Source organism: Scyliorhinus torazame, chromosome 3 (genome assembly GCF_047496885.1).
Source record: "Scyliorhinus torazame isolate Kashiwa2021f chromosome 3, sScyTor2.1, whole genome shotgun sequence".
NCBI classification, from domain to species: domain Eukaryota; kingdom Metazoa; phylum Chordata; class Chondrichthyes; order Carcharhiniformes; family Scyliorhinidae; genus Scyliorhinus; species Scyliorhinus torazame.
This window is the reverse complement of record NC_092709.1, coordinates 31,619,555-31,634,317: the sequence shown is the minus strand read 5'-3', so window position 1 is coordinate 31,634,317 and position 14,763 is coordinate 31,619,555. Positions and strand designations below refer to the sequence as shown.

The 14,763-nt window shown below is 55.8% G+C and overlaps 1 protein-coding gene across 2 annotated transcripts in view; it reads left to right on the top strand.

Annotated features, from left to right (window-relative positions):
- LOC140408393 (dihydropyrimidinase-related protein 1-like) overlaps window positions 1–14,763 on the top strand; it is a 91,174-nt gene that overhangs the window by 33,052 nt on the left and 43,359 nt on the right. For both annotated transcript variants that reach the window (XM_072495520.1, XM_072495521.1), the window contains exon 3: window positions 5,021–5,205. In XM_072495520.1, the coding sequence (XP_072351621.1) occupies window positions 5,021–5,205 (185 nt within the window). The remainder of the gene's footprint in view (window positions 1–5,020; window positions 5,206–14,763) is intronic.

The window sequence follows — 14,763 nt, the reverse complement described above, 5'->3', positions numbered from 1 at the left end:
CGAGGTCCCAGGTTCAAATCCCGGCCCTGGGTCACTGTCTGTGTGGAGTTTGCACATCTCCGCCTGCCTGTGTGGATTTCACCCCCACAACCCAAAGATGTGCAGCTTAGGCGGATTGGCCACGCTAAATTGCCCCTTAATTGGAAAAAATAATAATTGGGTACTCTAAATTTATTTAAAATTAAAAAAAAAAACTCAAAATAAGGGGGTGCAGATTTAGGAGTGAGTTGAGCAGGAACTTCTTCACCCAAGGGGGCATGAATCTGTGGAATTCCCTGCCCAGTGAAGAAGTTGAGGCTACCTTATTGAATGTTTTTAAGGCAAAGGTAGATAGATTGTTGAACAGTAAAGGAATAAAAAGTTACAGTGAGCGGGCGGGTAAGTGGAGAATGAGTCCACAGAAGGATCAGCCATGATCTTATTGAATGGTGAAGCAGGCTCGAGGGGCCAAATGGCCTACTCCTGCTCCGAGTTCTTATGTTCTGATTATGTTCTCATGAGTCGTTCAGTTTGTCTCCTGAAGGTACTGATACTGACAGGGGTAGTTGAATAGTTTTTCTGGTTCCTTCTCATAAGTGACCAGTCTTCATTCAGGAGCCGAAACAGTGAGCATTAAAGATTTATTCGGTTGACCCTGATCTTTTTTAATCTCCATCTCTAATATCCAGGCAAGTATATTTCCAGCACCTGGATCTGCACAGTAATCAGGGCCCGCCACTTTGGTTGTTGTTTGTAGCTTTTCTGAGAGGAGCAATATTGGTCAGCTACCTCAGTAAAGCTCACCCAATAGGAAAGAACAGTTTGTACCATTATTCATATTTCCCAGTTTTACTGGTGTTCTATTTCATGGTATACAAGACCAGTTCAGACCAGTATTCCGGTTTTCCAGTTTTTTCTGTTGTCCCAATTTAAGATACACAAGACCAGTTCAGACTGATATTCTTATGTCCCAGATTTTACTATATTTTTAAGTCTTGGCCTGAATTTGAACTATTTTTAAAGTATTTTATTCAGGTGCACTGACATAAAGCTGGCGATTAGTAGAGCACAGTGTGTAGTGGTACAGGGGCAGGAATCTTTCACTGGTGGTAAGCTAGTAGGAGTGGATAACCTGACCATTGCAGGAGCTGCCCGATGTTTCACCCCATTGGATATCCTCTGGGCAAGTATCGCCTGCACCAGATTGCAGGGAAGGCAAAAATGACTCGCTTGAAGGTCAGTGTATAACTCCCCACATCTTGGCGAAATTCTCCCCAACGGCGCGATGTCCGCCGACTGGCGCCAAAGGTGCGGAATGCCGGAGGGATTTCCGCCCCCCCAGCTGGCGGAAATGGCGTTTGTTTCCCCGCCAGCTGGCGCGGAAATGCGGCGCATGCGCGGGAGCGTCAGCGGCCGCAGACAGTTTCCTGGCGCATGCGCGGGAGCGTCAGCGGCCGCTGAAAGTTTCCCGCGCATGCGCAGTGGGGAGAGTCTCTTCCGCCTCCGCCATGGTGGAGGCCGTAGCGGAGGCGGAAGGGAAAGAGTGCCCCCACGGCACAGGCCCGCCCGCGGATCGGTGGGCCCCGATCGCGGGCCAGGCCACCGTGGGAGCACCCCCTGGAGTCAGATCGCCCCGCGCCCCCCCCCCAGGATCCCGGAGCCCGCCCACGCCACCTGGTCCCGCCGGTAAATACCAGGTTTGATTTACGCCGGTGGGACAGGCAATTTCTGGGCGGGACTTCGGCCCATCCGGGCCGGAGAATTGAACGTGGGGTCCCGCCAACCGGCGCGGCCCGATTCCCGCCCCCGCCCAATCTCCGGTACTGGAGACTTCGGCGGGGGCGGGGGCGGGATTCAAGGCGGCCAACGGCCATTCTCCGACCCGGCGGGGGGTCGGAGAATGACGGCCAGTGACTGTGACATCAAGGGATGATGCCAATTGAACTCCACGGGCACGATTCTCCCAAAGGGGAACAAAATCTCAAATGAGCTTGTTTAGCCGTGTGTTTCCAGAGCTCGCAGTGCAGAGAAAACACATGGCTAGTCAATGCAAATCATGTTGTACAAGGGGCCTGAATGGGAAACGCAGGGCCGATGCCACGCATAGCCCCATTTTGTATAGTGGGGAGCACCACTCCGAGGCCCCCGAGGCAATCCCCAACCTCCACCCCCCCACCTCAGCCTGAACACACTATGGGAGGGTTCCTGGCCCCCCTTGCATCCCCGGCCCAATCATCCGCGCACAACAGAGGCCAGCCTGGCACCATGGCAGTGCCCATGCAAGCTGGCAATGCCACCTGGGCACTTTGGTAGTGCCAGTCTGGCACCCAGGTGACACTGCCAGGGTTCCAGGTGGCACCAGCAGTGCCAGGGCTCCACCCTGCCCAAAGGGCATGCAGCTGGGGGTCACAGAGCCCCTGGGAGGCCCCTGTGAATGCCATTCCATCTGGTTCCCATTTGTGGAGACCAGTGCTAAACGGCACTTACCCAAGGTCTCCGAGGCAAAGGGGATGAATCCCAAAGTCTTGGGTACCCCGAGGCAAAGGGAATGAATCCCAAAGTCTTGGGTACCTCAGGAATCTGCACATTAGAGTGAGACTAGCTGTGCCGAAAAGTTTGCCAAAAATGAGGCGGGGATTCACATTGCAACTTCTCCCGAGATTGCATTGGATCTCGCGAGGCATTGTGAGCCGGGTAGATCCCGGGAGTAGGCCTACCACCAGCTCCCCATCCGCCCAGAGGACCGCCAATCCACTGCGTTCGAAGCAGATGGCTCTATCACTTCCTTAGGGTTCCCTTTGGCGTCACCAATGGGGTGTCGGTCTTCCAGCGAGAGATGGACCGAATGGTTGACTGGTACGGACTGCGGGCCACCTTCCCGTACCTAGATAACGTCACCATCTGCAGCCACGATCATCAGGACCACAATGCTAACCTCCAAAAATTCCTCCATACCGCCAAACTCCTTAAACTCACATACAACAAGGAGAAATGCGTGTTCCGCACCAACCGCTTAGCAATCCTTGGCTACATAGTGGAAAATGGAGTCCTAGGCCCCGACCCCGACCGCATGTGCCCCCTCATGGAACTCCATCTGCCCCAAGGCCCTGAAATGATGCCTGGGGTTTTCCTCCTATTACGCCCAGTGGGTCCCTAATTATGCAGACAAGGCCCACCCACTCATTCAGTCCACAGTTTTTCCCCTGACGGCTGAGGCCCGCCAGGCCTTCAACCGCATCAAGGCAGACATCGCCAAGGCCACGATGCACGCGGTCGACAAGTCGCTCCCCTTTCAGGTGGAGAGCGATGCATCGGACGTAGCTCTGACCGCCACCCTCAACCAGGCGGGCAGGCCCGTGGCCATCTTTTCCAGCACCCACCATGCCTCTATAATTCGGCACTCCTCTGTCGAAAAGGAGGCCCAAGCCATTGTGGAAGCTGTGCGACATTGGAGGCATTACCTGGCCGGGAGGAGATTCACTCTCCTCTCACTGACCAACGGTTGGTTGCCTTTATGTTTAATAATACACAGCGGGGCAAGATCAAAAATGACAAGATCTTGTGGTGGAGGATCGAGCTCTCCACCTATAATTATGAGATCCTGTGTCGTCCGGGGAAGCTCAACGAGCCCCCTGATGCCCTGTCCCGCAGTACATGTGCCAGCGCACATGTGGACCGACTCCGGGCTCTCCACTATGACCTCTGTCACCCGGGTCTTCCATTTTATCAAGGCCTGCAACCAGCCCTACTCCATTGAGGAGGTCAGGACCGTCACCAGAGACTGCCAGGTCTGTGCAGAGTGCAAGCCGCACTTCTACCGGCCAGATACAGCACACCTGGTGAAGGCCTCCCGCCCCTTTCAGCGCCTCAGCATGGACTTCAAAGGGCCTCTCCCCTCCACCGACCGCAACGTGTACTTCCTGAACGTGATTGACGAGTACTCCCGGTTCCCTTTCACCATTCCATGCCCCGACATGACTTCTGCCACGGTAATCAAAGCCCAGCACAGCATCTTCACGCTGTTCGGTTTCCCCACCTACATTCACAGCGATCGGGGATCCTCTTTCATGAGCGATGAGCTGCGTCAGTTCCTGCTCAGCAAGGGCATCGCCTCGAGCAGGACGACCAGCTACAACCCCCGGGGAAATGGGCATGTGGAGAGGGAGAACGGGACGGTCTGGAAGGCCGTACTACTGGCCCTGCTGTCTAAAAATCTCCCGGTCTCCCGCAGGCAGGAGGTCCTCCCCGACGCGCTCCACTCCATCCGATCGCTCCTCTGCACCGCTACTAATGAGACCCCTCACGAATGTGTGTTTGCCTTCCCCAGGAAGTCCACCTCCGGGGTCTCGCTCCCAACATGGCTGACAGTTCCTGGACCCGTCCTCCTCCGGAAGCATGTGCGGACCCATAAGTCGGACCCCTTAGTTGAAAAAGTCCACCTCTTACACGCGAACCCGCAGTGTGCCTACGTGGCACACCCCGACGGGTGCCAAGACACAGTCTCCCTCCGGGACCTGGCACCTGCTGGATCCCGACCCACGACCTGACACCGCAACCACCCCCGGTTGCCTCATTCACCCCTGCGCCACTCAATATAAGACTTTTGCAGTTCATTGATGCACATTTAATGTTTTGAATTATTTTGTTACTGAACACTGAACTCCTGGGTGTCTGCCTGTCACTCCACTGACTCCCTGTCTGGCCTTACTCTTGGTTCTTCATTCCTGTTCCATCCTGCTCTTGGCCTGATACTTGGAAAGTCTTTTGCGTTCATGTCTGCTGCTAAAGAAATCCCTAAAATGTGATGTAGACTACACTCTTGACACCAACAATCCTTGGCACTGCATCCCAGTATTATATTGCTGGTTGGGTTAAGAACATGACTGGCAAAAGAATATCTTCGGACCGAAGTTTGGACTAAACCTAACAATTGCATCTTTCTTTAAGTCAAAATGATACCATTTGTCAACTGATTATTTATTTAAGTTTATCCTTGAAAGGGCTGTTTTGTGTAATCTGTGATGCTTTTTTTATCACGCAGACAAATTGGGGTCAATCTAAATGTCCCCACTGGGGTAAAAACCATCGAGGCAAATGGCAGGATGGTTATCCCAGGAGGAATTGATGCAAACACCTACCTGCTGAAACCCTACAGGAACACCACGAGTGTAGATGACTTTTTTCAAGGAACAAAAGCGGCCCTGGCAGGAGGAACCACCATGATAAGTAAGAGATGTACTTGATCTTCGCCAACCCCCCCTTCTCACTTCCAATGTATTAGAGCATCACTGTGTCAATGCATGACCCTGAAATGGGAACTCCCTGTTCAGTGAATTACTGATGCAGGTTAATATCATACAACAGCCAAATCAGTTGTCTTTGCTGTAATGTATGGTACATATGCTGCTACAGTTAATGATATTCCTTTCAATCAAGTTTACGAGATATAACCATAGGATTTTTGTCAGCGAATTGTGAATTGACGACAAGGTGAATTATTAAGCTGTTGTTGGAACCGGGTGCCAGTTTTTGGTGTTAATTTGGGTGAAAGATGATCAGAATTCTTTTCGATGTCATTCAAAGCTAATAGTGCATCATTGCTTTGATTTTCATTTATTTCCCTTGCTGCTTTTTCTTTTTTTGGCACTACTTTATTCCTGTATTTTCCACTTCTCTTGATTTTTCATTAAGGCTGGAAGAATGAGAGAACAAAAATGGCTTGTCACTACCCAATTGTCACTATGTTCCACAAATTATAACACAAATGGTTTCTACAGCTCTTTGTGTCTCTTTTGGGTACAGTAGAAATGTGTCATAATGATGAATGGATTTCAGAATTCTGCACCGTGAAGGCAGACTGTGCCTATTGTGTCACTGCAAGGACACCGTCCAAATCAAAGCACTGGGGATCTAGCAGAATTCCAGCAAAATGCAGAGTTATTCTACCAGCTCCCTACACACACCATCTTCCTGAAAGAACCCCCCCCCTCACCCAACCAAAATGTTTGGTTCCTGCTGTATGTATCTGATGTGTGGTTGGGAGTATTGAACTGCAAAGCAAATGATGAAATATGATGTGTTATCTGTCATTTCAATGCTGGATGTAGTAGATGCCTATTTGGCTCTGAAATCCAGAGCGGTGATATGGTAGCACAGTGGCTAGCACTGTTGCTTCACAGCTCCAGGGTCCCAGGTTCGATTCCCGGTTTGGGTCACTGTCCGTGCGGTGTTTGCCCGTTCTCCCCGTGTCTGCGTGGGTTTCCTCCGGGGTGCTCCAGTTTCCTCCCACAGTCCAAAGATGTGCAGGTTAGGTGGACTGGCCATTAGTGCCCTTAGTGTCTTAAAAGGTTAGGTGGGGTTACTGGGTTACGGGGATAGGGTGGAGATGCGGGCTTAAGTGGGGTGCTGTTTCCAAGGGCCGGTGCAGACTTGATGGGCTGAATGGCCTCCTTCTGCACTGCAAATTCTATGATTTTATGATACCTGCTGGGTATGTGGGGCAAGCCAAAGAAATGCCCGCCTGCCCCTCCAATGCCAAGCTACACAAATATTAAGTTAATGATATGGTTCACCCTGTGCTCTTTCAATTCCACCTTGTGAGGGCATGGGGCCCTCGAAAGATAAACCGTGTGATTTTCTCACCGCTTTCCTGCCCACCTCTCACCTATCTCCCACATTACAGAGTGGGGAAGGGGTACCCGCCCTTCCTTTGGGCCTTTTCCACCACTGCGACGATTTTGTCTGCGACGGGAGGAGGCAGGGGCCGGCCTGGCGGCCCGGGAGCTTTCACTGTGCAAGCTGCTGTTTGGAAGGAAGGAATGTCCTCCTTTGCAGAGTCCTTTGTGACCATCAGAGGCACCAACACTTCCCCCTCAAAAACAAGACCAAGAGGGGGTTGTGGAGGGCTGAGGGGGTGGAGAATTAAAGGGGGGGGGGGGAGAATATGAGCCCGTGCTACGGTATGGCAGCTAGGCCTGTCCAAAAGCCCCGACTTACATTGGAGTCTGTGCTCCACCCCTCCTTCTTCCGGATTGCCTGTAATCCCAGCAGTCACCACGGGCTGGATTCTCCCAAAATGAGACTATGTCCCCCACGCCGGCGTAGAAATGGTGGAGATTTACTCCCGAAATTCCTATTAAAAAGTTGAACTAATTCAATGCCCTGCAGGGGGCTAACAGGGACCCGGAGTAAATCTCGCAGCTTTAGCTGTGGGTATGGGCCCCCGCACTTCCGGTTCGGTGTCCGCACATGTGCATGGGCCGGGCCGGGCTCCATGGCGGACACGGACCGCGAAGCCACACAGAGAAAAGCGTCCCTCTGCGAATCGGCCGCGCTCCTGAGCCTGAAAGCGGGCAGATTTAATCCCTGGCTGCCTAAAAGGCCCGATTATGGCGTGAAAGTAGATTCTCCGCCACCGCGCCGGCCACGATTTTGGCCCGGGGCTGCGGAGAATCCAGCCCCATTTCTTTAAGCTGGCGCTGCTGGGGTTACAGAACAGCTGGCCACTCTGATTGGCTGGCAGCTCTCTAAGGTGAGATTTCCTCCCAGATGGAGTTGGGAATCTCACCCTGAAACAGTTAAGGCTAAACCCAGTATCAAATGGCTTCCGGGCAGCCCTGATCTGAGTGGGCGGGCTGACGAGCGCCCTTTCAATCTGGCGAGCAGAGAGTACAGCATATCTCAGCTGCCACAGCCTCGCCCAAGGTTAGGATCCCAGTGCGTGTCTTCACCTACTGAGGGGGTGGGCAGACTCTCAAATTTTCAGCCGACGGCTTCCTCATGATGAAAGAATGCTGGTAGAAATGAGAGGCCGAAGTATTGCTCTGGCTAGTTGGGGGAGGGGAGGGGGGGGGGCGGGGGTGGCTCCGGTTTCCTCCCACAGTTCAAAGATGCGCAGATAGGTTGGGTTACAGGGATATGACGGGGGAGTGGGCCTAAGTAGGGTGCACTTGGTAGGGTCTGTGCAGACTCAATGGCTGAATGGCCTCCTTCTGCACTGTTGGGATCCTATGGATTTTACAATGTCATCACAGTGGGAGCGGGGATAACCATTGGATGTCTATCATCTCAGATGATGCACCATTGTTGTGTGGGAGTGTTGCAATTACATGAGTCCGGGGAGGCTCTTTATAGGTGATCAATGTGATGTTTATTACATTTAATGGTTCTAACACTTGTGACTTATCTCTACTCGTCCCTATGTTCACGTGTGCCCACGATGTGAGTATATTTTCTTGTCTTCCCCACACTCCTGCTATGTCTAGATGTATCCCCCAGGTTGAGGCAGCCTGCTGACTGCCAGGCCCTGTTGCCTAAGATGGGGCAGCACGGTAGAATTGTGGATAGCACAATTGCTTTACAGCTCCAGGGTCCCAGGTTCGATTCCGGCTTGGGTCACTGTCTGTGCGGAGTCTGCACATCCTCCCCGTGTGTGCGTGGGTTTCCTCCGGGTGCTCCGGTTTCCTTCCACAGTCCAAAGATGTGCAGGTTAGGTGGATTGGCCATGATAAATTGCCCTTAGTGTCCAAAATTGCCCTTAGTGTTGGGTGGGGTTACTGGGTTATGGGGATAGGGTGGAGGTGTTGACCTTGGGTAGGGTGCTCTTTCCAAGAGCTGGTGCAGACTCGATGGGCCGAATGGCCTCCTTCTGCACTGTAAATTCTATGATAAAAATGACCTTGGCAGACGTCTCCTGGATGGCTGCTCTTGAGGGTTCAGGCATGCGTTCAGGCAACATGGGTGGTGACGTGATGCCCTAGCTGAGAGTTGCTCACCAGTGAGTGACTCAGAAGCCTGCCTGCTACTTATTCCCACTAAGGTGTGAGCATCTGCATTGGTGGAGGTTGCGGTTGACAGATGTGACTCCTCTTCAATGCCCATCTCCAAGATGTCTCCCTCAGTGCTGCTCTAGTCTGTGGTCTCCAGACGGCAAAAGGATGGTCCGGAGTGTTCAACTGATTGACCTGAAAAGGAAGCGAGATGGTATTAGAATCCCTACAGTGCCGAGGGGGGCCATTCAGCCCAGCGAGTCTGCATCGACCCTCTGAAAGAGCACTCCACCCAGGCCCACCCCCCCCCCCCCCGCTCCATCCCCACAACCGAGGCCGAGGCGTGACAATTGTGAAAAAAGTGGCTGCATATCCAGCTGCCTTTCTCGGAATTCTCTCAGGTTTTCTCACTGCAGCCGGTACTTTGAAAAAATATCAGCAAACTTCGCCCATTGTTTTTTGATCCTTTAGCCAGTTTTACATCCAAGCTGTTGCTGCAGACTTTATTCCACAGGCTTCAATTTTGTCGGCAAACCTAATATTTTTGTTGTTATCGAACAGCATTTGTCATACACAACATCAGCTCCACTGCCCTCATCCAGTCTCTCTCTTACCTCATGAAAAAACAAAATCTGGGGCGAAATTCTCCGTTATCGGCGCAAAGTCCGCCGATCGGCGCAAAAAACGGCGCAAATCCGACTTGCGTCACGCCGCAAAAATAGTCGCGAAGTCTCTGGCCCGAAATGGGCTAGCAGCGACGTGACGGGATCCGCGCTTGCTCACGTGGTTCACGCCGTGCACCGTCATACACGCCGCATGGCGTGACGGCTCATAACGACGCGCTGCTCCCCCCCACCCGACCGGAACACCCGACCGGAACACCCGACTGGAACACCCGACTGGATGGCCGGCCGCCGCTCAGCCCCGAGGTTCGAGTCACGGGATGTGGAGGCGCTCCTGGACGCAGTGGAGCAGAGGAGGGACGCCCTGTATCTCGGGCACGGCCACAGAGTTGCCCCACGCCACAGCCGGCGTCTGTGGAGGGAGGTGGCAGAGGCCGTCACCGCTGCGGCCCTGACACCACGGACAGGCACCCAGTGCCACAAGAAGGTGAACGACCTCGTCAGAGCAGGCAGGGTGAGCCTCCCCCCCTGCCCAATATCCATATCCCCCCCTCCCCATATTCCCCCCCTCCCCCATATTCCCCTCCCCATATCCCCCATATCCCCCCTCCCCCATATCCCCCATATCCCCCTTCCCCATATCCCTCCTCCCCATATCCCATATCCCCCCTCCCCCATATCCCCCTCCCCATATCCCCATATCCCCCCTCCCCATACCCCCTCCCCCATATCCACCTCCCCATATCCCCCCTCCCCCAGATCCCCCCTCCCCCATATCCCCCCTCCCCATATCCCCCCTCCCCCATATCCCCCATATCCCCCCTCCCCCATATCCCCCCTCCCCATAACCCCCTCCCACATATCCCCCCTCCCCCATATCCCCCTCCCCCTTATCCCCCTCCCCATATCCCCCATATCCCTCTCCCCCATATCTCCCCTCCCCCATATCCCCCCTCCCCCATATCCCCCTCCCTCATATCCCCCTCCCCATATCCCCCCTCCCCCATATCCCCCCTCCCCATATCCCCCATATCCCCCCTCCCCCATATCCCCCCACCCCCATATCCCCCCACCCCATATCCCCCCTCCCCCATATCCCCCCTCCCCCATATCCCCAAGTGAATCCAGCCCTAACCTTAACCTCTGCAATGCACGCGCAACCGATGGCGTGCATTCATATACCTGTCCAACACTGTTGCCATTTACCCCTGCCACCCCCCCCCCCCCCCGCCCCCCGGCCACAGGAGAAACGCGCACACAACACCAGGGAGCATGTGAGGACTGGAGGAGGCCCCGCTGAGAGAGGCCACTGACCGAACACGAGGAAAGGGCCCTGAAAGTCAAAGAGATCTAGGAGTACAGGTCCACAGGTCATTGAAAGGGGCTACACAGGTGGAGAAGGTAGTCAAGAAGGCAGACGGCATGCTTGCCTTCATTGGACGGGGCATTGAGTATAAGAATTGGCAAGTCATGTTGCAGCTGTATAGAACCTTAGTTAGGCCACACTTGGAGTATAGTGTTCAATTCTGGTCGCCACACTACCAGAAGGATGTGGAGGCTTTAGAGAGGGTGCAGAAGAGATTTACCAGAATGTTGCCTGGTATGGAGGGCATAAGCTATGAGGAGCGATTGAATAAACTCGGTCTGTTCTCTCTGGAACGAAGGAGGTTGAGGGGCGACCTGATAGAGGTCTACAAAATTATGAGGGGCATAGACAGAGTGGATAGTCAGAGGCTTTTCCCCAGGGTAGAGGGGTCAATTACTAGGGGGCATAGGTTTAAGGTGAGAGGGGCAAGGTTTAGAGTAGATGTACGAGGCAAGTTTTTTACGCAGAGGGTAGTGGGTGCCTGGAACTCGCTACCGGAGGAGGTAGTGGAAGCAGGGACGATAGGGACATTTAAGGGGCATCTTGACAAATATATGAATAGGATGGGAATAGAAGGATACGGACCCAGGAAGTGTAGAAGATTGTAGTTTAGTCGGGCAGTATGGTCGGCGCGGGCTTGGAGGGCCGAAGGGCCTGTTCCTGTGCTGTACATTTCTTTGTTCTTTGTTCTTTGAACTGGCTGGCGGACCTGAGGACCGGGAGGTTGCTGATGCAGAGGTCGGGGGCGTACTAGCAAGTGAGCCACCAACAGCCCGTCCCCATATCCCCCTCCCCTATATCCCCCTCCCCCATACCACCTGATCACTGCCTGCGTGTCTAACCATGCATGCTTCATTGTGTATCGCAGGAGCAAACGTCCAGGCACCCATCCCCGCAGATGCAGACCGCCCGCAGGATGCCCCTCGGAGGCCACGGGAGACGGAGAGACCCGGACCCTCCGGAATGCGACGCCCGCAGGATGCCCCTCGCACACCACGGGAGACGGAGAGACCCGGACCCTCCGGCATGCGACGCCCGCAGGATGTCCCTTGGAGACCACGGGAGACGGAGAGACCTGGAGCAACAGGGAGACGACGCCCCCATCACGTGCGGGTGCGATGACGCAGGCATGTGCCACCCAGCGACGAGAGGGGCAGCCACAGGCCCCCGTCACAGCCGAACCAGGACACCCCCTACCCAGGACACCCCTACCCAGGACACCCCTACCCGGGACACCCCTACCCGGGACACCCCTACCCGGGACAGCACTACCCAGGAAGACGAAATACCGGACAGTGACACAGAGTGGATGGGTGGAGACGAACCCCCACCCCAAAGTGCTATGGACTCAGAGTGGGACGAAGAGCACGACACAACGCCACTGCTGTCACCAACACCCTCCACCAATGCAGAAACACTCACCTAGGTTGGGCACTTTAGTGATGAGGTGTCTGGTACACTCACTGGTGCGCACAACACAGCCGTCTTGGTACAGCAGGTGGAGGTAGGAGCAGCAGAGGGGCCGGGCGGTCAGAGGGCAGCCCAGCCCAAGCGAACATCTGCCGCCCAGATGGATCCCGGGTTCCTGGAGTTACCACACCCACCCATAGATCCGATGCAACCACCGACCCAGAGACGAGCGAAGAGGGTGACGGCCGGCTTGCGGCGGCTGCAGTCGCAGGTGGAGGAGTCCACCCGTGTCCAGGAGCTGGGAGTGGTGCCGGTCATGCCTGCCACCCAGGCCGACACCGCACGGGTGGCGTCCGCGGTGGAGGCAATGGGTGCGACGGTGTCAGACATGGGGAACGGTTTGCGAGGCCTGGGGCTTTCCGTGCAGGCGGCGTCTGTGGCCCAGAACATGGCTGCCCTCTCACAGGAGGCCATGAGCCAGTGCCAGCGCCAGATGGCAGACGCGCTCAACGCCATAGCCCAGTCTCTGCAGGCCATGGCCCAGTCTCAGCAGTCCATAGCCCAGTCTCTGCAGGCCATGGCCCAGTCTCAGCAGTCCATAGCCCAGTCTCAGCAGTCCATGGCCCAGTCTCTGCAGGCCATGGCCCAGTCTCAGCAGGCCATGGCCCAGTATCTGCAGGCCATCGCAGAGGGCATCGGCGCCAGTGGCCATGTGCGAGCCGGCGTCGCACAGTCACAGACAGGGTTTGCCAATCCCCTGGGCTCCATGGCTGCAAACCTGCAGACCCCTGTCAATACCAGCACGGGCCTCCAGGACTGGCAGCGCCAGATGTCGGGGGGGTGTCGGATGGCAGTCCGTTCGCATCCCCCACCCTTGTAGAGGCCTGGGGGCCATCGTGCACCCCGAGGGAGGAGGAGGTGGTGTGGTCCGTCCCGGGTCCCGCGACACCTCGGACTCCCCCCCCCTTCCGTCCCAGGTGCATCGGGTGGGCAACGGGCAGGGCAGGCTGGCAGCTCGCCATCCCAGTCGCCCAGGCCGCAGCCTGGCCCATCTAGGCCAGGACGCCCCAGGAAACGGCCGCCAAAGGGATCCCGTGTCAGAGGGCAGGAATCACAGGAGTCCACCTCCAGTTCTGCTGTACCGTCTGGGTAATCACATAGACGTAGTCAAAGGGCCCGTAAGGCCAAACAATTAGACACCGAGTCAGTTGGCACAGGTGCAGGGCACAGATGAGTTTTAGGGGCTAGGGCACGTGCATGAACTCCTTTGGTTATTAAAGTCAATGTTACACCTACAGAAGCTGCCTTTGTGCTCTGTCCAAAGCGTGCGGGGGTGTCATGTACGTTGAGCGCAAGTGTGTGTGTGAGGGGTGGTCTTACCTCAGCCCCAGGTGAGTCTGCCCCCTTCCCCCTGGGCCGCCATCAACATCCCCCGGGCAGAGGACGGGACCGTGCGCTGCAGTGTCACAGCCGCATGCAGGGATGGTCCGGGTGGATGGTGGCACTGTGGCCATGGGTCAGACATAGTCCAACGATGTGGAGCCAGGAGCTCATCGCAGGGCGGGTTGTCATCATCCTCCATGGCCTGCAATAGACACGCGTCCACCCGCAACTGTGTGGGGGGGGTGGTGTGCATGCGGGTGGGGTGGGTGGGGTTGGGGAGGGGGGTGAGGGTGCTAGGAGGGTGGATGGGTGGGGGGTGTGGGTGGTCGGCTGTTGCCATGGTGTGCGGTCTGTGGCCATACTACCCGATTCCCACGCCCATCTAGTCAGTGAAGCGGGCGGCTATCAGTCTGTCCCGTGCCCGCTGGGCCAGCCGGTAACGGTGGACAGCCACCCGCCTGTGTCTAGCCCGTCTGCCCTGACCATTGCCCCCATCCCCCTCATCTGGGGAGGCCTGCGCCTCTTCCTGCTGCTCCTCCACTCCGCCCTCCTCTGCCTGCGGCACATCGTCCCTCTGTTGGGCTATGTTGTGCAGGACGCAACACACCACAATGATGCGGCCGACCCTATCTGACCGATACTGGAGGGCGCCCCCAGAGAGGTCCAGGCACCTGAAACGCATCTTCAGCTCGCCAAAGCACCTCTCTATCACTCCCCTTGTCGCTACATGGGCATCATTGTAGCGGTTCTCCGCCTCATTGCGTGGCCTCCGTATAGGCGTCATCAGCCACGATCACAATGGGTAGCCCCTGTCGCCCAGCAACCAGCCCCTCAGCCGGGGATGGCGTCCCTCGTACATGCCAGGGATGGATGACCGCGACAACACGTATGAGTCGTGTACACTGCCTGGGTACCGGGCGCAGACGGCAGGATCATCATGCGGTGGTCGAAGACCACCTGTATGTTCATCGAATAGGTCCCCTTCCTATTGGTGAACACGGCCCTGTTATCTGCAGGTGGCCGCACGGCGACGTGCATCCCATCAATCGCGCCCTGAACCATGGGGAACCCGGCCACGGCAGAGAAGCCCACGGCCCGGGCATCTTGGCTGGCCTGGTCCACAGGGAAGCGGATGTAGCGGTGCGCCATGGCATAAAGGGCATCTGTCACTGCCCGGATGCAGCGATGCACTGATGTCTGCGATATGCCGGACAGGTCCCCACTCGGTGCCTGG